Below are 23,064 nucleotides of genomic sequence, written 5' to 3' on the forward strand. Positions count from 1 at the left end.
GGGCGATGTCTTCCCCCTCCACATGGTTAACGGGGACTGTTTATTTAAAAGAAAACTGCCCCTCGGCAAGTATGTGAAAATGTGGGTCATAGCATGAGAAGGACAGCTGGAATATTTAGCTGATGTATGTGCTTGAGCCCGATGAAACTCATTCGAGAACATGGCAGCATTCAGTCTTGCTGATCTTAGAACCTTTTGGTTTTGTCTTTGAATTGCCTAGTTATCTAGTCAAGGGAGCTTCAGTAAACTGAAGGGCTGATCTGAGAACATGCTAAAATTCCAAAAAAAAAAAAACCCACCATGGGCACGGCGTGATGCTTGGCAGTGGTGAAACAAACATTTAGCGGTGTACGCTTTAACTGACTCGTGGTTTCAGGTGCTCAGTCCCTAAGCATGAAAAGTTAGAACAATTTCTGGGTTAACATTTAAAAAGAAAACCCCTTTGGAGATGGAAATGCTTAAGAAATGCCAAGTCTTCAACTGCTATCAAGATCTGAATATGTCTGTGTAGAAATCCTTGGCTCCTGTGAGGGGGGGAGAGGAGTGTGAACAATACAACTGGTCTAATGTTGTGCACACCGCGAGCCCCGTGCGCGACTCTTGGGGAGAGGCCCGTGCGGCCGCGCGGGAGCACCTGGGCGCTGATGGCCGGTGCCGCTGCTGCCCTGGGCAGCCGGCGCGGCTCTCGGCCCCGCAGCGGTTCGTGCCGTGGCCGCCGGCAGTGCAAACCGCCCGCCAGGCCGGGCCGCGCGCGGCTGTGGCAGCCTGCGCCCTGCGAGCCGCAGTGCCCTGAGAGCCGCTGCGCCCTGCCGCGCTCGCACCGCCTGCCCGGCTTTTATTCTGAAACGAGGCCGTCAGTCGGCCTTCGCCGACAGCCCCATCTGTGCGCGCCGCACACTGCTCTCCTGGCAGCAGTACCTTTGCCAGGCCATCTCGGATCCGATGCCTTCTTCGCGGCGGAACATGTTTTCCAAAGCCCTTCCGTCTGCTCTCTGGCTCCTGCTTGCTAATTTGTGGCATTTCCTCTGCTCCTTGATGCAATTAATTCCAGGTAAAATGAATAAGCAAAGAAATCCTTCTATTCGATCGTCCTGGAAAGGGGTTTTCTGCTTCCCTGCTTTTCAGAACTGCTGCTGGCACAGGTCGGTGGAGCAATTTTATTTCTAATAATCACAGAATAGGAATTAAACCAAAGCGTTTGTTTGAAGTCAGAAATTCTGTTGCTTATCAGAGAAGTAAACAGGAGAGATGAGTGCGCTGCACAGGTTCGCTCAGATTATGAGCAGATACTGATGGCTTTGTGCTGGAAAATCAGCAGGCAGCAGATTTTCTCTGTGTGGAGCCTGTTGGGAAACATGCACGGGGGCAGTGAGAGGGCCAGGATTGTCTGGAGCAGCAGCATCACTGGAGCTTTGATCTGAATGATCTGAAAGTGGGAAACTACCGCAGGGGATTTCATCCTTGCACGGCTCAGCAATTTGTTCCATTGTTGCACAATTTGATGTGCTGCTTTTTCTTTCCAGGGCAGTGGGGACCTCCTTTCACAAACTGGGGAAGCAGTAAAGATTGGGACTTAATTCACCCAAATCTCTTTCAGTTTCTCCCCCCAGCCCCCGGCATCGAAGGATGGCTTTGGCAGCATCCAAGGACCTGAGGAGTTCTTGAGCCTGCCTTCTTGAGCCAGCAGTGCATAGCCGCAGACAGAAACTTCAGAACAGTCCAGAAAGTTGCTTTTTAACCAGATTTGTTCCAAAGTTGGTGCTAGGCATAGCAGAGTAGCCATACCACCAGCCAGTGCTGCGAGATGCGAGGCATATTAGAGACAGGCTATTTAATACAAACTAAAGGGCAAATACTATGTCTAGCTTTTTGAATGTTATGTTGAATAACCTATTAGTATTTCAGGGCGTGATAAAATACTTTGGTGCTGGGGGAAATATGCCTTATTTATGTAGGTGTATGACATTCTGTGCCCTTAGCAGACTGCAAACCTACTCCTGCTTAAGCTGGGAATCTCCACTAAATTCTCTGGCATCCTACCTTTGTTGTTATACTTTGATTGCCTCTGATGATGAAATGCAAAGGAATTTGAAGAGCTGGGTTTCTTGATTTGTAGATATGAAGAGCCTAAAATTTCCCTGCCTTGTTCTTTATATCGTGATGGAAAATGCAGATCTTCTCTGATTTTTAGTGTGGTGTTGTTGGAAATATTGGTTGATCGGTGTGAGTAATGAACCACAAATAAAAGACATCCCCCACACAGCCTATTATTTGTGTGGCCAGTTGAATAATGAGAACAGTGATAATGAAAACAGAAGTCTGAAAAAAACATCTGCTCTATCTGCTGTCTTTTCTATGACCCTGACTGAATTTTGATAGCTTACCAGTCCTTCACAGGGTCTTTGAACACTGGATTGGATTGTGTAATTCATAATTTAATGAATTCATTAGAATTCAGGAAAGTGTAATCAAATTCATTGCACTTTTCTCATGCCATCAAAAATACCCAAGTGCAGATCAACTTCTAGAGGTGTGTTTGGGGAATCAATTGATGTCCAAAATGTACAGCTCCCTTGTTATAAGAGAGAAAAGCCACAGGTCCCATCTCCCTTTGACATGCCTCTCCTTCCTCTTCTCCATTCCTTCTCCCCGTGTTCTCCCTTTCCTTCCATATTCTTTTCTGTTCCTCTGCCCATTAGCCAGGACGCGGCTCACTTGCAATAGGAAACGAGCAGGCTAGAAGGGCTAAGGAGCCGAGCATGGTGTCTTCGCTGCGGCTGCAGGACAGGAGCAGCAGCTTCTGTTCAGAAGTCAGTGTGGGACACTCAGGTGAGCTTGAAGGCTCCAGCCCTGGGGACGGCTGGGGGAGCCAAGCTAGAGTCAGTGTGACAGAAGACCACCACCAAACCCGTTACCGCTCAGCTCTTCCTGAGAGGGAGGGCAGTGTGGTTTGATGCCCTGTTCTTCTGGCCCTGTGATTTACAGGGACTGGGAAGTGGCACGTAGCTTGCACTAGAAGGTTCCCAGCTCAGCTGAGTGGCTAACTTGCATTTGTGAATCATCGGGGGAGCCAGAACTCTTGCTTCCCTCTCCCTGCTTGAAGAGTCCCTGCTGTGAGCACTTTTGTTTATCACGTCTGCCATTAAATCTGGTCCTGCATGTCCTCTTGAGTCAAACGCTTGAATTATGCAGTTGCAAATGGAGACAAATGTAGGTGGTGTACCTCGGAGTTGAACGTGTGGGCTAAAACCAATGTGGGTTTGCTTCATCAAATGAATTCCACGGCTAGCAAATAGCTTTTGGGCCTTTCCCAGATGGTCTTCAGCTGTTTTTGTCACACCCATTCTTACTGCAGTGCAATTTGATGTCTAACTCATTGCTACTGTACCCAAAGCACGTTCAGCAGTTCTTTTGAACAGAAAGCTTTTCAAATATCCTTATCTGTTGCTCTCTTTCTGGATAAAAGTAATTAATGCTGCTAAGTAATTATATCTTTAGGTCGAGAGGCAGAGAAATTGTGGCATGTGGCTCCTGGAAGCCGTGCATGAGCAGAGAATTAAACTCTGTTCAAACAGATGTCAGACTGCAGTAATTCTGTAGTAATAGCTTTCCATTTTGAGAAAAGATTAGGGGAGAAACTACAGCGCTACATTTGGTATTGCTTCTGCTATGATGAGCCAAAGGAAGTTGAGACCTTAAAATTATTTTGCAGCATTTTATGTAAAATGGAAATTGTAGTCCAGAGATGAGATCTCAGTACATCCCAGGTCTTCAAGATATATTGTAACCTTGTGCTGATTTTAAGGCATTATGCTCAGGTGAATATAATAAGCCCCACTGAGACTGCAGAGGCTGTAGGTGGCTGCTTGCATGAATTCTTTTACTCCAGAGTGCAGCCAGAGCTGCTATAGGTCTGCCTCTTAAATAGGAGAAGCTGCGTCTCAGCATTAGCAGTCAAGTACTTCAATTTAGCTCAACATTTAAAAGCACTCTTTACTCTTTTGGTGTCTTTTTGGGTAAGTAGACATTATGAGAATTTAGAGTTTTAGGACTGACTTCTGATCTTAAGATGATGCACATGCCTTTATTAGCGCACAAAGAGGCCTTCGAAAGTGGAAGTGTTTGTTTTACAGTTGTGTATTTTCTGAGTAGAAACAGATAATTATAACAGTTTTTAGAACTTAAGCTATGAGTAAATTTGGACTGTGAACCTGATGGAGTTTTAGTTTTTTTTTCAACGGAGGTGAAACGCCTGGTGCAGCTGTGGTATGTATGGTTACTTTAAATGCAGTGATTGACTCACAAGTGACTCACAAGTTGGTGACTCCTTTGTGTTAATTTTGCAGTGTATTGTCTAGCATGTAGGCTGCAGCATTTTGTGTTTTTGGAACAAATACAAGTTTTTCCTCAGCTGACAGGGAAGAGTGAGCTGCACATATATATTTTTATACACACACACACACACACACACACACACACACGTATATATACTATATATGACCGGTGTGTGTATATATATATATATATATATACACACACACATATATATATATATATACACACACACACATATATACACTATATATATATACCGGTCGTATATATAAACACCAGTATAATACTGATCGTATTTCTAAAAACTTACGGCTGGTCTGGGTATCATGAGTTGACTATATTTTGAATATTTTATTGTCAGGATGTTCAGCCTGTGAGCACTTATCAGCAGGAAAGACATCATATTATATTGCTGTGCTGGTATGACTTGTTCCTTTTTCTGGTGTGATATAACAACAAGACAATAACGGATGTATTCTCGTTGAACGTAGCCTGCTTCTGTTCTTTCTCAGAAATAGCTTGAAACCTTTTGAATGGTTGTGGCTATCCAAGTTCAAGAGCAGTGAATTCTAATTAAATCGGACTTCAGGAAAGATTATTAAGATTATTGGGGAAATGGAAAGCCTATCATAGCTGAAAGAAGACTAAAAGCTTGGCTTGTCTTGCTTAGAAAGAGATATGATTGCTGACTATAAATACAGCCTGGAGTAAACACAAGTGAGGGAGAACTATGCAAGCCAAAAATCAGTGCTGACACAAGAACGGGACAATAAGCTCTTTTGTGAACAAATTCCTTCTGCAAGTTAGAAGGATTTTTTTTCCATTCATTTGAGCAATGCACTCTGAGAGTCACCCAAAGAAAGAAGAAGTTCCAGGAAACCCAGCAAGTTTTAACATCGCGCTCATACATACGGCTTTCTGGGACAGGAAGCTGCTAGTAGATGACTGAAGAGGTCTTTTCCAGTTCTCTGTTTGGCTCTTTTATGAAGCATTTCTCTCAATTCTCATTTGTACTTGTGCTGTTCTTAGCAAAATGTGGTGTGCTTCTCTCTCTCTCTCTCTCTTTCTTTTCCCCTGTGATGCCTTCTTCGTCATGCCATCCTTATTTCCACTTGAAGGCAAAAATTTATCTCTTTTGTTTCTCTGCGTATTTTATACCTTTACAGGCTTTATCACAGACTGCTTAGGCAGCACATCTCCAAACGCTGGTGGCCATCAGTAAGCCTGCCAGGTATCAGTGGATATGAAAAGCCTGTTTATTTACGTCTAAGGAACTATTATGGGACAATAACATAAGGATAAGATTGAGTGCTTCATATGGGATTTAATTAGAACTTAATTGAATTTTAAGAGGGAGAGGATGTTGGTAGTTGCAGGTTAATTGCTTTAGCCCTGCAGCCTGAATTCTTTATCTAGCTAACTAGAGATCTAAGAAGGATTTGAGGATTGGCAAGCTGGAGAACTACAATAAAGGGATCTTGCAATTTACTCCTCTGTCTGCCCAGAACTCCATCTGTCTTTGGCTGATTTAAAGAAGCAAGCTAAGACAAATACTGTATGCCAACACAATTACTTCTAAAGTACTCTCTTGTTCTGGAATAAAAGATTTTCTTTGTAGGCTTGAATATGTCATTTCAGAGGCTCATAGACAAACTGTGCAGCAGTTTCACTTAATCACCTGGATTAAAGAAGGTAGGCTAGTGGAAGTGTCTGCTGCGGTGAAAGTGACTGGTGTAGACTGAAGAAATTCCTGCATCCCTGGAAGGGTGCTCAGTATTAATCTGAGATTTCTTTAGTGTCTGGTCTTGTCTATGCTAAGTTTAGGAATAGGTTTCTATAATCCCAGCTCTTTTAATTACTGCTGCATCTTAGTCAGCTCCAGTTTAGTTCAGAGCTGAACAGCCTTACGATAAGGATGCGGTAAGGTAGCTGAGGAACTCCTCTGAACTGCACCATGGAGCCTTGGTAGCTGAGGAGGTGCTAGTGTTGGAAGGAAGATGACAGCCCCTGCAGGTAAGCCGACCTTTGCAGCTGAACCTATTGCTGAAACTGTCCCTGTGTTGAGAAGGCTTTGCAAGCCAGGTGCCTGGAGCCCATAACCAAGAGTGTGCTTGTTCCCTTCACTTTGTGCTTCCTTGATTCTCTAGTCTGTATTTGCTAGGTAAATGTGCTAAATGTCTTCTCTTCTGCTCTTAAAGTGTGAGGTCAGTCTCTGTGCACCTCTCTGTGCACAGAACTGTCCTGCGCACCTTTCAATAGTCTGTGCACTTCCTCTTTACTGCATTTCGGGTGCTGCCAACTAGCCAGAGCTCTCCCTGCAGTTACAGCTGGTCTGGACCTAGAGGTACTGGAACACCTCTAGGATGTTCTTCTCAGTGACTCTCCCAATCCTTTCCTGGAAAATACTTTGCAATATGGACAGGGAAGCTGGTTGTTTGGCTCAGCAGAGGATTCTACCTCTCTTTGTCCCTCCGTCCCCTCCCTCCCTCCTTCCTTTTTTATTTTATTTTATTTATTTTTTTTTTTTATTTTAGGGTTCCTCCTCAACATTACTATGCGTCATTCCTCTTTGCAACAGATTATTCTGTAACTTTCCAGGTTCTAATAACAAACATTCCCATCTTCTGTTACTTGCTTATTTCAATACATTCTAATTGTAGGCTTCCTTTAGTTAAAAGAGAAGTTCATTCCTTTCCTATCATTGTACCTCTTATTATCTCCTTCGGACTGCAGAACAGGTGTCTCTAATGGATTAGCTGCAGTAGCGTTAAATCCACTGGATTTTCAGCTCCCTGTTGACATGAGGGGTATTATGGGAGCAGAGTCTAGTGTTAATATAGATGCAGGGTAGCTTGGCTGCCTACTGAATGCCAGTCGTGGGCATCCAGGCTTGAGCTGTAGCAATTCTCTTCATTCCAATGAAAATTGCTTCCAGTGAAGGTGCTTTTGCTGCTTTCTTTGCAGATCTCAAGACTTCCCCATCAAGACCAGCAAAGGGGCAGATCACCTTCCACCGCCACAGAGGCTTGCAATGCATCTCACCCTTAATGCAGACAGTAGAAGAGACTCCTCAGCCCATCCCAACAAAAATCAAAGGATATATTCCCAAATGGATTAATGGCAATCTTCTGAGGAATGGGCCTGGAAAATTTGAGTTTGGTGAGGAGAAGTAAGTGTGGGTTTGGTGGGTCTGTCAAGTGATTCTGGTCTGAGCACTGGTTAAATATAAAGGAAATCCCCTTCTCTTTACCGCTCCCCTTCCAAAAAAAAAAAAAAAAAAAAAAAAAAAAAAAAAAGGCTCACAGCTGTTTAGAGCATCTTGTGGGTTCTTTTTAAGTCAGGTGAGGAGGAAATGCTTATGTTATCCTTCTTTCAAGAACTGTTAAGGTTGGAGTCTTAGTCATGGAGAGACTGCAACGTTGTCAAAATCATGTAGTGAGGGGTCAGAGCATAGAGATTCCTAGTCCTATACCTTTAATGAAAGTTCATTTGTAAAGTTGACTCAGAAATCAAAGATGTTAAAGCAACCATATTAAATCAGGATTAATTGCATGATTTTTTTAAAAAAAGATAGATTTGATTTAATATTTCAAGAAGACAGCCACCGCCCAACTTGAGATCTGCCAAGCTGACAAACGTAGATCTTTCCGCAAAGCTGAGGACAACAACTGGCTAAAGGTCATCATTTCAACATATTTCCATGGATAGAACTTGAGATTTTTCTTCAAGTCTTAGGGGTTTTATTTTGGAGTTTTTTTTTCCATTTTGGGGGAGAATGGCATCTTTCAAATAGCAGAGAGCTAATAGTTATGTCTATGCAATTGGGTTTTCAGTAGTAACTTCTCTTCTTTTAGTGCAGTAAAGCACAATTTCTATTCCTGGTGATGAAATCTGTGGAATGATTAGCTTAGTGCAGATTACTATCCTCCAAAGTTCATGCCTAGCATTCTCAAAAGTCCTTAACTTTAAAAAAATACACTTTAAAAATTTTTCTTAGTGAAAGTCGATGATGAACCTCAGGCCCCAGGCTTGCAACTGTAGAGGTATTTGACTCGTTTCACTTGATTTACAGGCTTTCTTAGGCGCATTGCAACGCTATGTATGCTAGTGCTCAGGGGACCTGTGAGTTAGCTTGTTGCAAACAACAACAACAAACCCCAAGGATGGAACATGTGGCAGAAGAGACTGTCAGACCCAGCTCTTGTTCTTTTATTTTTCTGTGCTTGAAGATTCAATCACTGGTTTGACGGCATGGCCCTGCTGCATCAGTTCCAGTTAAAGAATGGCACAGTGACATACAGGAGCAAGTTCCTGCAGAGCAGCTCGTACCTGATGAACAGCCAGAACAACCGCATCGTGGCCTCAGAATTTGGGACGCTGGCAATGCCAGACCCGTGCAAGAGTATCTTTGGGCGCTTCGTGTCACGCTTTGAGATGCCACGTAAGAGGGTTTCTAAGCAATAAGTAATGTTTCGCAATTTTCTTGAGGAACTTGTGGCTAGGTCTGAGGGGTGGTTTGTGGGGAAGTCGTGTAGGCTGACTCTGAGCCCATGATTTTGCTCAGAAGATCTGCCTTTGGAGGAGCAACACTGACAAAAGCACTACCAAGTTGGTGTCAAAGTCAGTGGGAGAGGTGTTAGTACCACTTAATGTTTTCATCCTAAATCAGATGTAGTTTTTGCCTTGGAAAAAGAATCTTTGTGTATGGGGTTGACTTGCAGAGAGGCTGGTGGTCCTCTTAGTGCCAGAAGCAGTTTAGGAGATCTTGATGTCCAAATCCACTTGACACTTATCCTGCTGAAAACCCCAATGCAAATATTTGGCTTGCAGACACATTGGGTTCACTTGATTCCACAGTGAGATATAAACTGCCAACAGAAATCATTCTTCAGAGAACACCCTGTACAGTCCTGGTAATGAGCATTACAGTCTGTTATTCTTCCTGAGACACAGTCCTGCCCTTAAAACACCTTGCCTTTCTAAGCTTGTAGGTTAAGTGGGCTAATCCTTCCTTCCTGTACTAAGGTGCAGGATGTGGTATGAGAAAGGTGACAGAGAATATTGCACAGGAATGGAAGCATTATTAAATGAAGGATGCTGTGTACATCAGGTAGGAAATGGACTTAATTCGAGGCGAAGTACCTTGCAGTACAATCAGAACAGACCTAAAAGATAGGCCCAAGTATGTCTTTGTCGAATATATAGAAGTGAACAGCTCAGTTATGGAATTGTTTGGGCCCACTTTGAGCTCTGCAGAAGGTTTCCAGATCTGGTAAGAAGCAATACTAAAATCTCATCTTTAGGATGAGTTATGTGGCTGACGGGTGGATGCTGGCTTTTGAGCTAACCAGCAACTTTGACCAAGCCTTAGCATTCACATTAAACAGCCACAGAACTACTTAAAACTAGACTGCTTTTCGTACTGCTGGAGTTTGGCACCCAGGCAACACTGTGGCTGAAGCGATCCGGAGGAAACAAAGAGCACAAACAGCAGCTGAGTCTGGCCTCTACATGCTTCAATGACTGAGTGCAACCAGCCACAAAGAGATCGCCTCTCTGGGGTAGAAAAGCCTCCCATCACTGAAGAAATTTGAGCAAACTTGCAGGTTGCAGCTTTGCACTTTTGTGCTGTTTAATCAGTGTTTGTATGATCTTTAGATTATTTTGCCCTATCACAAGGTCGTGTTATTATCAGTGACCTGCCTCATCAACTGCCTCAGAGCCCTTGCTCTTTTGCTTTTACTGTTGAGTACCAGCAGCATTGTCTGGCCTTTTGGTGAAAGACACTTTAACTGTATCCAGCAATTGTCACCTTTAGTTCAAAGTTCCAGGTGTTATAATATGTTCTTTAGGACCAAAAAAAAAAAAAAAAAAAAGAAAAAATCACTGAGCTGAGAAAGATGTGCAGCAAGAACAAGTCCTTTTGCTTTTATCCCTGACTCACCTGTGCAGACAGTTTCCTGAGTGTCTTTGTAGATTAGTGAGATATTTCTAATCGAGCACAGAGGGATTAGTGTCATTGCAAATGGGTTTATTTGTTTAAACATGTCTAACTTGTTGTAATGTGACCCGAGCTTAAATAAAGCTGTGTGCAACTCTTGTGTTTTGTTTCAGAGCCGAGCGACAATGCCTGTGTGAATTACGTTATATATAAAGGAGACTACTATGTCAGCAATGAGAATATTTTCATGCACAAAGTTGACCCAGAAACGCTTGAAACAAAGGAGAAGGTGAGGATGGGTGGCATTAAGGGGGGTTATGGTACAGGAGATGATTCTCTGCTGTTGCTAAGAGAGTCTCAGTAACTTGTGAGGTGAGGAGGGAGCATGGGTTCCAGAAAATAATGATCAGTGCAGCAATTTGTGATTTGCTTGAGTACCTGAAAAATCTATCAGCAATAAGGCAGCTCTCAAACGAAGATGCAGTCATGGTCTGTTAATAGCAGGCAAGGAGAGAGACAAATGTGCTCGGTTTGAGTAAAGCTGGCATTCTTCCAGCGCACTTGCTACTTGTCTGGACTTGCCTGCAGCTGCCTGTATGTGAGAGGTAAGAGCGTACAGGAAGAAATTGCTAGTACCACTGACCTTTAAATCTGTGTTCCCAATGCTATCTTTTGGTGATTTGCAGGTGGACTGGAGCAAATTTGTTGCAGTGAATGGGGCCACTGCCCATCCTCATTATGAGTCTGATGGAACAGCATACAACATGGGCAATTCCTATGGGAAACATGGTAAGATTGTGGGCAGACTGGACAGGCTACTTCATGCTGCTTCAAGGGGCAATTCTTGAAGGAATTCCAGTATTCAGAATTTCAAGAGATCTTGAAATTGATGAGCAAGTCATGATCACAAAATGGTGACAAAATCATGACAAAAAGTCTTATGTCAGAGTATCAGTCTACCCCATCAGGTGCTTTTGACTTCCTCTGCAGCTGGGTTATTTCATACCTCTCACTTCCAAGTAATTTGGCCTCAAAATCATCAGTGGGTTCCCTTCCTTGCCCTCCCAAGCTTTAACAGAAAAGAATGATTTCTAAAGAAGCCCTAATCCAGCACTGAATTCTGACACTGGCCACAAGCTTTTCATTAACGCGGTCTTCTGATAAGAACAATTAGTGGTTATATAGGAGAGAAGTGACAGTTACGACAGTAAATCGGGTATCTTGCAGTAAAGCAGAATTTTGTGGAACAGCTTTCTTTCCCAAATTATGCAGATTACTGCTAGATCTGACCTGGTTATATCTATATGGTTGCTGAGAACTACTGTTCACCCTCATTAGATGAAAAGCCTCTCTTCTGGGTCCCTAAGGCCTATGAAAACAGTCATTCCCCTTTGTTCCTCAGGCTGTTCTAGTTCACTGAATAGTTCCCCACTTCTGATATTTTTTTTTCTGTTCTTGCTGTTTTCATTTCCTTTTGGCTTTAGTGTTATTTTCCTTTACAGTACATGCCCTTTTCAGTTGGAGAGACTAAATGATAAACTATTATTCAAACGTGCCATTCATTCCTGCCCATATGCTTAGGGTTAGTAGAAGAGTATCAGTCTTTGCTAGACTCCGAGTTCTCATTTCCTTTGATACACAAGCCATGAATTTGGTAAATTGCTTTTCTTCCTAGTCCTGTTATAAGATACTTGAACTATAGGCAATGAATGCACTGCAGTGTCTGTGTTTGTGTTTGTGTGTGTGTGTGTGTGTGTCCCAGTCATTCTCTGTGGATTTTAGAATGACTTGAGATAGCCAGCTTGTTTTCTGCTCTGTACCGTCATGACTCTGCTTCCTAGTCTGCTAGACAAACAGAAAGAAACAGAATTGACTTTAGTTTCATGAATGTTGGTAGTCTCGCAACTCGGTATGAATGAACATACTTTCTTCTTTCCAGGGTCGAGGTATAATATCATTCAGATCCCTCCACAAAAGTCAAACTGCAGTGACCTGTTACAGGGAGCAAAAGTGCTGTGCTCCATTGCTCCAAAGGATAAGATGAAACCGTCCTATTATCACAGCTTTGGTAGGAATATTTTCTTTCTCATACTTCTTGGAGTTAGGCTACTTTGAGGCAGAAAGGGCTGTTCACTACTCTCTGCCCCCATTTTTTTTGTAATGTTGCATTTGCATAATACTCCAATACCTCCCTCCCTGCCTTTTCAGGAATGAGCAAAAACTACATCATCTTTGTAGAGCAACCAATTAAGCTGAATCTCCTGCAGATTATCACTTCCAAGCTTCGCGGGAAGGCCATTGCTGAAGGGATAACCTGGGAGCCTCAGTACAACACCTACTTCCATGTGGTGAATAAACACACAGGGGAGGTAGGTGGATCTTGGTCTTTCCAGCAGCTGTGCAACTGTAGCTGGGATTTTAGATCCCAGGAGAAGAGTGCTAGGTGACAGCCACAGCTGGCTATATGAATCAATGCAGGAGCTACTGCAATATAACTTTTATGAAGATGAGTGTAAGCTTATTGCAAGTGGGATGGCTTCATGCATTTTTCTGCTCTGTTGTTTAATCTCTTTGTCAACCCTGGAAGCACAGATAGCACTAAGTGGTTTGAGGCTCCTGGGATTGCAGCACAGGGAACTGACATGCAGTTCCCAAAGGCTACTGTCAATAAAAGGGTAAGAATGATGCTCTAGGGACCAAGTTGTGATTCAGTGGGGTCTATTTTGTGCTTGTTAATATCTTGGCTTGTCTTTACGAGATGTACTGTCTTCAAGTCGCCTTTCTTAAGGGACTCAAAGAGAGAAGACAAATGCAAAGGAGTGATAGGGAGAGTGAAATATGGATGAGAAAACTCTTTTGAGATAAGCTTGGATCTTTTGACAGAGCAAGTCAGACGTTCTCTTTTATTACTGTAGGTGCTGCCAGGACAGTGGTATACTAAGCCCTTTGTTACTTTCCATCAAATCAATGCCTTTGAAGATCATGGCTGTGTAGTCGTTGACCTGTGCTGTCAGGATAGTGGGACAGCACTGGCCACTTATAAACTTCAGAATCTGCGGAGGACTGGGGAAGGCCTAGATCAGGTAAGATATCTGCTTGTGTCAAGGGTCTGATAGGGTTCCCCATCAGACAAGTTACTTATCTGTCACCAGACATGAGTGCAAGTCATTTCAGATTTTCTCTGCATCAGAAAGCTAAGGCATGTCTGAACCTGATTTGTCTATTTTCTCCCATTCATGCTTAGTCATTTTGTTTAGTGACTAAATGTTTTATCTGGCCAAGTTCCTAAAGCATCTTACTGTGGCTACATAAAACACAAAAGTTTTAAATATGGTTTCCAAGATGAACATACAAGTTTGAAATAGCTTTGTGGTTAACTAGTGAGTCATCAACTGAAGCAACCAAAAACACCAGAGCAGAGTCCCTGACACCTATTTTAGTTAGACAGTTTAATCATTGGAACCATGAAAGTTTCTTCTAAACTGGGCTTCAATACAGCTTCAGTGCTGATGGGATCATTTAAAATAATATGCTTGGCTCAGCCTCAGCCTGCCAAAGTGGGACTACTACTCAACAGCCATGGGGTTTAGCAGGGGTACCTCTCTGCTTGATCAGTGCTGCTGCTGACGTCCTGTTTTATGTAATCTCCCTATTAGCTTGTGCTCTCCATTGGACAAGAGAGGCCTAGGCCAGATAGCCAGTGGGGTATGCGAGGACAAACCATAAAAAAAACCTCATTAAGTCTGTCTGTCCTCACTGAATAAAATATTGCTTCAGGGGTGCTACAGAGTGATCTCTGGACTGAACTCAACAATTACTACTGTGAAAGCAATGCTGACCCATTTACTGACAGCCTTTTGTGTTTTGTTACAAAGTTCTGGGACAAGGGGAGCTCCTAAAAGAAACTGGTAAAACATGTAATAGAAGGAGAATGAGAAGTGGGAGAAAGGTCTGAAACTTCGAGATTGTCACCCAAAGGGCACTAAGTTAGACAGGTTATTCCTTTTTTTTTTTTTCTTCTTTTTTTTTCCCCTTTCTCTCTCCATTCCCTTAACTTTGTCTCTCTGATAGGTTTATAACTCAATACCCCGAGCCTTTCCTCGCCGCTTTGTTCTCCCGCTGCATGTGAGTGCAGACACACCTGTGGGAAAAAATCTGAACCCTCTGTCTTACACATCAGCAAGAGCTGTGAAAGATGCAGATGGTAAGGTGTGTATATTAAAGCTTTAGAATTGCATTTATGGCTGTTATCTCTTCAGACCTTGTTTACCAAGAAAGCAAAGTTTGGTTGTTACTTAAAAGGGAATTAGTGACATACTACAAAGCATACCCCCTTCCCTAAGACGAGAGAGCATGGACAGATACTGCATTACCCAAACTGTCCAAGAAGGCTATTAACCTTTGCTGTAATTGGGCAGACTTCAGCTTCGTTTGCAAAATTGTCCATACTTTCACCTGGGTGCAGAACTGTCCTTTCCGTTTGGCTCTCGACAGTCCTATGGTGTGGCTGTGGAGGGTATAGAACATGTGCTACCTCAGGCATGTTCTAGCCACTATTGCTGGAGTAATCTCAGCGAGTGCTTTTAACCTTAGTTGCTGGTAAATAGATATACCTGTGTTTCAGCTCTTCCCATTAAACCAAACCTTTAAGTTTCCAGAATTCGGAGAAGTTCTCTGTGTGAAATAGCAAGGGATACAGAACTGTCCCTTCAAGCTAGCTCAGTGCATAGCCAGGCTCAGCCTCAAGCATCTGATCTCCACAATGGTTGTGCAGAGCATTAGCAAGACTGGTCAGCTCCCTTGTCAAGTAAAAGCTAAACTGACTGTCCTGTAATGCGTACTTCCTCTAGGTCAGGTGCATACATGAAAATCTCCACCCAGAGGGCTTTGAAAATGTTGGGGGCTTGGAGTTCCCCCAGATAAACTACACACAGTGCAATGGTAGGAAGTATCGTTTCTTCTACGGATGCGGCTTTCGGCATTTGGTTGGAGATTCCTTGCTGAAGGTTGATGTTGAGACCAAGACATTCAAGGTGAGATGAAGCTGGACTATCTGTTTTTGAATACTGGAAGTTATTCCATTGAACTGGCCTCTAGGATGTGTCATGCTGAGACTTTCCCAGAGGCCAGGAAGAGTTAAAATTCTTCAGAAAGACACCTTTGTTTGAAGAGTTCTGACAGTGGGTACTTGCTTTGCAGTAGGACAGCCATCCTTCATCACAGAGGTTCATGCCACAGCTGTCTGCAGTAAGAGCAGCAGCAATGGCCTCAGGTGGCACCCTTAGGTGCACCAGCCCATAGATCTCTTCTCTGCTTGCATGGCACCTCTCCCTCTACATTGTCTGGGCACAGCTTGCTCTACCCTCCCGTGGTGTACAGGTGCACCACTCAGGATGGATTTTTTTTTTTTCCCTAAACTTGTAGCTGATGCCTGGACTGGCACAAATGAGCAAATGAACAGGCAGCCCTTGCACTGCCTGTTTGCAGATGCCTGACAAAAGGGCATGCTGTCACAAGCCTGCAATTGGCATATTACTGTAGTCAAGCTAATAATCAGGACAACTACATGTTTCTTGGGGAGCCCAGATGCCTGGGCATGCATGGGTGGCTTTGCAAGGAGGTCTCCAATTTGGGCCTCTACTAACTCTAGTAGCCAAATACGAACATCTCTGTGTTGCTATGCCAGATTTGGCAAGAGGATGGATTCTACCCATCAGAGCCCGTGTTTGTGCCAGTGCCTAATGCCATGGCAGAAGACAGCGGGATCATCTTGTCCGTTGTGGTCTCCCCGACTGAGGTAACATTTCTACCAGTTCTTCAGAGCCATGTAGTATTAGGTATGTTTGCAAAACCATAAAACTGGATTTGAGGCTCTCTGCCATCCTAGGATTCTCACATCATGCTTCCCAAGGTATGTGCAGAGCCAGGCAAACCTCAAATAGGAGTATACTTTGGAGCATCAGCATTTTTGGGGTGACACATAGGACCAGTTGTGCTCCAAACTAAATGTCTTGGTCTGTAAAGTCTACCTTTGGTGTTACAGACTGGTAGTATGTTTAGGCTCCCATATGTGGGGCAAATGCTTTGAGTTGGACAGCCTGGCCATTCACTCTGACTGTGTTTTCATCCTGCAGAACCGAAGCACCTTCCTACTCGTTTTGGATGCAGAGACCTTCAGAGAACTGGGGCGAGCAGAAGTCCCTGTGCAAATGCCTTATGGATTCCACGGCATCTTTGCTTCACACTGACAGAAAACTCTCTGCCTCCTCTAACCAAGGACCCAATTTGGCTCAGAAATAAGCCTCTCTTTCCTTCTACCTTTGCATTATACCCTGGATGAAAGAACTGCTTCTCTGTCATAACCTCTGAAGTTCTGCTAAAATAATATACTGTAAGGATCTGAAATGTCCTCTGAGGAAGACAGTAGCCCCATCACTTTAGCAGCCTGCTGTTTTATTTTGCTGATTTGCTACGCCAATTAGCAGCTGTTCATAAGGCTTGCAAGAGAAAACAAACTAAGATGACCATTTCTTTCTTCTGGTACCTTCCACCTCTGAAGACGCCAAACAGTGTCTGTGCTTTGTCTGTAGTGCATAAAGGAGATGGAATAAAAAACTGGTAGCATCTGAGCCTAAGAGAGGGACACTGTTTCACGCCTGCTACATAAAGACGATCAAGGGGGTAGAAGCCAAGCGTTATACGAGTTGTATTCGTAGTGCTGTTTTCTTTACACGAGCATACCCTGAAATAGAACAGTGGTGTTCCTTCCTGTCCTTGCCCTCGCTAGACTTATGCCCCTTCCCTGCCAGGCCACAAGACAAGTTGGCTATAACCTTTACCCAGGCTTTATTAGCTTACGTGATTTGGTAGAGAGGCAAAACACATCTCTGCTATGCTCCCTCCTACGCAGCATTCATTGTTACAGCTCTAACAATGCTAATGCACTCTGCCTTGCTCTTGCTGTAACCAGGGTGGAACATACAGAATTTCATTGTGGTCCGGTAACCGCATGCTGCAGAGTGCAGAATGGGGAGAAGGCAGGAGAGGCTCAGGCCAGAGCTGGTCTCACAAAGCCCCACTAGATGGCAACCATCTCTTGGGAATGGTGGTCCAGTCTCGCCCTCCTGCTGCCTGGCCTGCTCCATCTGGCAGCCCAATGTGTGACCTGCACTGTCAGCTCGAGGAGCCTCCCTGGCTAAAGGCTCCTAGAGTCTTGTTACCTTTGCTGCTTTCTTTAAGCCTTTCTGCCTGGGGAGGTGGTAAAAGGCAAGGCAACTATCAGAATCTCATGTGCAACCCTCTGTTAACTGTAACTAGCTATGCACCCAAGCCAGGGCTGTTGATCAATGCTGAAATCGGAGAGAGATGCCCTCCTGTGCAAAGTCTGCTATGTTTATGAAGCTGTACATCAGCAGCACAGTCCTAGCCCTGCCTGCATCATGTGCACTCAGGCTCTGCACCACTGCCTTCAGAACTACAGTGCATTTGAATTACAGAGCACTGAATTACAGAGCATTTTCTCATGCTCTGTAATACAGTACTTCATAGCTCCTGCCTGAGGATTGGAGATTTTGCCATTCTGGAGAAGTGGCAGCTGTGTCAGATTATTCTTGGTGCCCAGGTACCATTCAAATCCTTGCAGCACTGAGGAATCCTAGGCCCCCACCCTCCCAAAGCTTTCTATAAATCCCTGCACTTTGTGGACTCCCCTGATTGAGCTCTTTGAGTGTTGTTACATGTGTGCTCTCATTTACAGAACAGAAGCCGATTTAGTTTGGCAGCAAAGAAAGGAAAGCCGCAGGCTGGGTACCCTTCCTCAGTACCTGGTGCAGGGCAGGGCTGCGGTTACTCTATCAGAGCACTGCAAATGGGGCGTACGGGAAGGGTGCGGGGCGTTCCCGGGAGCCGTACAATAGCTCCTCTGGTACCACGGTGCTGGAGCACGGACAGGGCTCCGCTGTTCCTGCTGGGTGGGAGTTAGGTCAGCGCTATCAGCCCTTCCAGGTGAGCGTTGCTGTGTGAACCACGCCTTGGGTTGCTGCACAAAACGCTTGCCGTGTCCATTCAGAGCTGGCCAGCTCTGCTTGGGCAGGCCAACCCACGTGCCGTGGGGTGTTTGCAAGCGCCCACCTCGCAGTTGCCATTACGTGAAGTAGCAAAGGCAAGCCAAACTGCAGCCCATTAGCATCACCCCAACCGGATGAACCCAAAAAGGGTGTATGTGAAGAACTTGAAACTCAGGCAGGAAAAATCAGGCAGGAGGGCGATGCGTAAGTGTGGGGGCTCGGATGTGCTTTGGAAGCACCCCCTCCTGCGGGACGAGGCTCCTGCGCCGCTCCCGGCACCCACGGAGAGCGCTGACGCTGTGTGCGCAGCGCGGCCCTGCTCGGGCGCTTTCCGGTGCACGTCTCAGCGGTGTCCGCGCCGGCCCGTGCCCGGCCCCGCGTGCGGGCCGGCCCGCGGAGGGCGCTGCGGGCCGCCGCGCCAGGGCCCGGATGGAGGCGCGCCTTGCGCGCCTCTCCCGCGCCGTCACCTTCAGCGCCTGCCACCGGCTGCACAGGTGAGCGGCGCCGCGCCCGCCCGTGCGGGCCCGCCCGTATCTGCGTGCGTGCACATGTGTGCACACACGCGTGTGTGCCTGCCCCTATGCGCGTGTGGGCGCCCGCGTACGCACGTGCGGGCGTGTTGTTCTCTGCAGCAAAGCGCTGAGTGACGAGGAGAACGCGAAGCTCTTCGGGAAGTGCAATAATCCCCACGGGCACGGGCACAACTACAAAGGTAAGGGCGGGACAGTGCCCCTGCTGTGCACCTGCTTGCAGGTGCACCCTTGCGTGGAGAAGCAGATCTCTGCTGCGCACAGGCCACTTTGGGGCTCTCTGTACTGTAGCTACCCTCGAGCCTCTACTGCAGAGCCCCCAGCTCTGCTGGGGAAGGCTGGTTGCAGTCCCGCATTTTAAGGCAGTTAGGCATACGAACTACTTATTTTCTCATAGCAGAAGCATGTTCCTCCTTTCAGAACTTGATGGAAAGCTGTTCTAGAGCGGGCCAAGGAGCTATCACTGCTGAGGAGAATCACAACCCAGTTCAGACCATTTTGGCTTTCTGGTTTTGTCCAGAAAACTTTGCTGATCAAGAGCTTCTTATCTGCAGTACAAAGGGCAAAGCAAGCAGGTATTTGTGAAGTAAGCTGCTCTGTAGCAGACTGTAAGTGGTTGTTGAGGCATGCTGGGTATCAGACCGTGAAGAATGTCTCCTTTTAGGAGCTGGGTGGGTAGTTTATATAGTGGATAACCGTTCTATAAAACCGATCCCATTTCTAAGTGTGAGGATGCTCACATTGGTCCAGGTGAATTAGTGATGTATGGGCTGCCTGTCCTGACCGTTTAGGTTCCTTGTGCCACACACATGAGTTGATGAGTTGATGTTTCCTTTTTTTTTTTTTTTTTCCCAGTTGTAGTCACTGTGCGTGGAGAGGTAAGTGTGATCGAGTTTCTTTCTATTGCAGAGCAGTGGTACAGATGTCTCTTTATTCCACAATTCCTAACTTGCAGACTTTCAGCTCAGCTGCTAGGTTTCCCACAGTGTTTGAGGAAGCTGTCTACATATCACAGTAGAAGAAGGTTTTCCGTAATCATTTATTTTCTGAAGACTGTCTTTTTGACCCGGCATCTCACAGAGGGGGTTGCAGGTGACTGAGTTTTAAGTCCCAGATTTAAGTCCCCGATTCTGCTGTTTTCTCAGGGTATTTTATTGTAAGTACAAAAGGAACTTCTGCTTTCAGAGTTGCTTCTTACCCTCTGTCCCGTCATTATCTTGTGTATTCTACAGACTGGGTTGTTTTGATAGCACTTAGGTTTTTGTATTTCCCAAACAACTTTTGTAGGGTTTCCATTATGAAATGGAAAGATTGAAATGGGGAGTGTTTGAAGGATGGAGTGGTATTCAGAACTGAATCCAAAATTTTAAAATCTTTTCCTTCCACGTTCCGGAAACTCCCTGTCACTTGCAGAACCTACTTTTGTTCTTGAGCTGTTGCCTCCTCTGGATGGAGGATGCCCTGAGCTCAGGTTAGTTTTTGGCTATTTGATTATTTGACCAAGAGATATAAAAGCCTCTATTCCCACTTAAGGTCGTGCTAAATCATTGCTTGAAGGCTGTTTTGGAGATTTTTTTTCTCCTTACTGTAGGCTTTTATGAGGCAGCAGAGCCACTGGAGTTATTTGTGTGCTCTGTCTGGCCCCCGAGGACATCAAAGGGTAGAGTTGGAGCTCCCTGGGGGAAGGTGGCGTTTTTCTCTTGTGGGTCAGATGTCCTGAGTGCACAGATATTCATTCACTGTCTGATTTGTACTGGATCATGGCTACCTTTTAATAAGGACTCGTAGCCAGGCTACTGAGCTCTCCTCTGTTTTTCCTGCAGATTGATCCAGTCTCAGGAATGGTTTTAAACCTGACAGACCTGAAAGAATATATGCAGGTAATAATGCTGCTTTCCCAGATATCCTCTGTGAGAGGTGGTTAGAGGTTAGCAGTTTGTTCAGTACGAGGGTGGAGTCCCTGAGTTGATAATGTAAGAAATGAAGAAGAAGAAGAAGAAGAAGCGATGTCAGACTTAAATGCAGTTGTGTAGTCATGTCAGGCAGGATGGTGTCTCCTGCTAGGAAGTTAACAAGTGGATGGAAGGCTCTTATCGTTTCGTATCATATTCTTGCCTTCTTCTGCACTCACATGCTTGGTCATTTGAACCCCAGTACACTGTCCCTGCTGGGACAGCCTCACTGCTGTTGCTAACTGCTGTTGCTAGTTGCTGCTGATGTTGCTAACTGCTGTTCTCTGCCTACAGGAGGCAATCATGGAGCCACTTGACCACAAAAACCTGGATAAGGATGTGCCCTACTTCGCTGAGGTTGTGAGGTGGGCCATAGGACCCCTTGTGATTGCAGGGCCAGGGAATGGTCTCTGGGGTCAGTCTTACAGCTGAAGCATCAGCCTCTGAAGCAGCTGTGTCCTTGTGCGTGGCTGTCCCCGCCGTGGCCGTCAGGGCCCGGGCCTGTGGGGGCAGCTGTGGTCCCCTCTGGGACCCTGGAGGGTACGGCTTCCTCGGACCTAAGGAGCCCTTAGCAGACCAGCACTTCTCCCAGGCCCTGGTTCCAGCCCTGCTTGCCTTCATCGTGTCATCCTGTGAACACTGCCTGCATGCTTCCCCTTGGCCTTTATCCTGCCCGTTCGAGGTACAGTCTAGTCAAATGCCTTTGCTCTTCTCCTTTCACTCCTAGCACCACCGAGAACGTTGCAGTGTTCATCTGGGAAAACCTCAAGAAGCTCCTGCCCATGGGGACTCTTTATAAAGTCAAAGTGTATGAAACGGATCAGAATGTTGTCGTGTACAAAGGAGAAGAAACCATCTCTGAGAAGTGAGCTTAAGCTCAATTGACCAGAAACCCCACTGCCTAATCACATCAGTGAATTATTTCAGCCCTGTGCACATTGTCTCTTACATGTAGACATCGATTATGCATTTCGTAAGGACAAGAATGCTATTTTACAAGAATTCTTGCAGCAATCTGGCAGTAGAGGTTCACAGAATTTGTTGATTTCTCTGCTTTTTTTCCAAGACATTCCTGTTTTGTGCAACCATCAAGCTGGTGTAAAAACCGTAGTTGTACTACGTTAGATAAAGCAGCTTTCTGCTTTATCTGTAGATAAATTGTCTGGAAAAGTGTATATCTCTTGCAGTCAGAAAAGGCTTTGATTTTCCTAATTAAATATTGGATTAACTTATGGATTTTTAATAGGTTGCGTGTTGTTTTCTTTCCTGATTGAATAGAGACTCACAAGCTTGTAGGCACAAGTAGATGGATCAGGTATGTTTCTCTTAAGGAAATTTTAATGAATTCTGTAGGAAGAGGAATAAACATTTTTCCTTTCTGGAGGAAGCAGTCATGTAGGTCTCCTGTTGTCACAATCAGGGGCTACTTAGTGTTTTTATAATCAGAACTCCATGCCGAAAAGATCTCATAGAAGGAAGACCGTATGAATCAGTCATTGGTGTGTCCAGCTGCCTCCTTGACAAGTCTAGTGATGCCAAACTGTTAGTTTAGCTGTTTAGCTTAGACTGTTACAAAGGGCTGAGGTTGGGAGATGTGTTTATATGAATACTAACCAAATAATGCTAAAGATTCCTGAAATGCTAGGCATGCCCTGAAAGCTAAGTGACGGAAGAATGCATGTAAAACAAGTTTGGGAACAGTTGTACAACTGCAATTGTTTTTAGGGTCACGAGATCAATTTCTCCACCTAGAGGCAGAAGTTGTAGTACTGTGTGCTGTTCTGTTTATCATGAGCAAAGTCCTGGAGGAGAGTCAGAGTAATTGGGAGGTAGGACCAGGAAGCTAGCAATGCACATAATTAAAAAAAGTGACATCCAGTGTGATAATTCCCCTTTTTATTATGTGTCTGAATAGTGATAGCAAACGGCAGCATTTTTAAAGGTTTAATGAACCTTGCCTAATAGTTAACCCCGGTCTCACTTCGCTACACACTGAGGAAAAACTATTGCTCTGTATCTACCAACTGGGCTGGAAAGTACGTTTTATAGTTCCAAAAAATATTTTGAGTGCTTTCTCTTAAGCCGTGGCTGCTTTACGTGGGCCACAGTCTTGTATTTTGTCCTACCTTGACCCATCTTTGCTCAGACTTTCTGGGTAAGCTTCTAAACGGGGCATGTAGGGAACAGCTAGCTATGAGGGATGTTCCTCCCAGCCTGCTTTTTTTTTTTTTTTTTTTTTT

The 23,064-nt window shown here is 44.9% G+C and overlaps 2 protein-coding genes across 2 annotated transcripts; both read left to right on the forward strand.

The window, feature by feature from the left end:
* Positions 1-895: 895 nt before the first annotated feature.
* On the forward strand, positions 896-16,812 carry BCO2 (beta-carotene oxygenase 2). The gene is made up of 12 exons (XM_026041037.1): positions 896-1,051; positions 7,300-7,504; positions 8,565-8,776; positions 10,450-10,565; positions 10,963-11,065; positions 12,216-12,344; positions 12,485-12,645; positions 13,192-13,359; positions 14,348-14,485; positions 15,127-15,309; positions 15,963-16,073; positions 16,411-16,812. The coding sequence occupies exons 1-12, from the start codon at positions 943-945 to the stop codon at positions 16,522-16,524; spliced, it is 1,749 nt and encodes a 582-aa protein (XP_025896822.1). The 5' UTR covers positions 896-942; the 3' UTR covers positions 16,525-16,812.
* Positions 16,813-18,542: 1,730 nt separating this feature from the next.
* PTS (6-pyruvoyltetrahydropterin synthase) lies at positions 18,543-22,060 on the forward strand. The gene is made up of 6 exons (XM_026041034.1): positions 18,543-18,546; positions 18,842-19,054; positions 19,728-19,750; positions 20,696-20,752; positions 21,119-21,189; positions 21,552-22,060. The coding sequence occupies exons 1-6, from the start codon at positions 18,543-18,545 to the stop codon at positions 21,691-21,693; spliced, it is 510 nt and encodes a 169-aa protein (XP_025896819.1). The 3' UTR covers positions 21,694-22,060.
* Positions 22,061-23,064: the final 1,004 nt, after the last annotated feature.

The sequence above is a fragment of the Nothoprocta perdicaria genome, unplaced genomic scaffold (genome assembly GCF_003342845.1).
Source record: "Nothoprocta perdicaria isolate Ctin4 unplaced genomic scaffold, notPer1 scaffold_275, whole genome shotgun sequence".
In the NCBI taxonomy this organism is placed as follows: domain Eukaryota; kingdom Metazoa; phylum Chordata; class Aves; order Tinamiformes; family Tinamidae; genus Nothoprocta; species Nothoprocta perdicaria.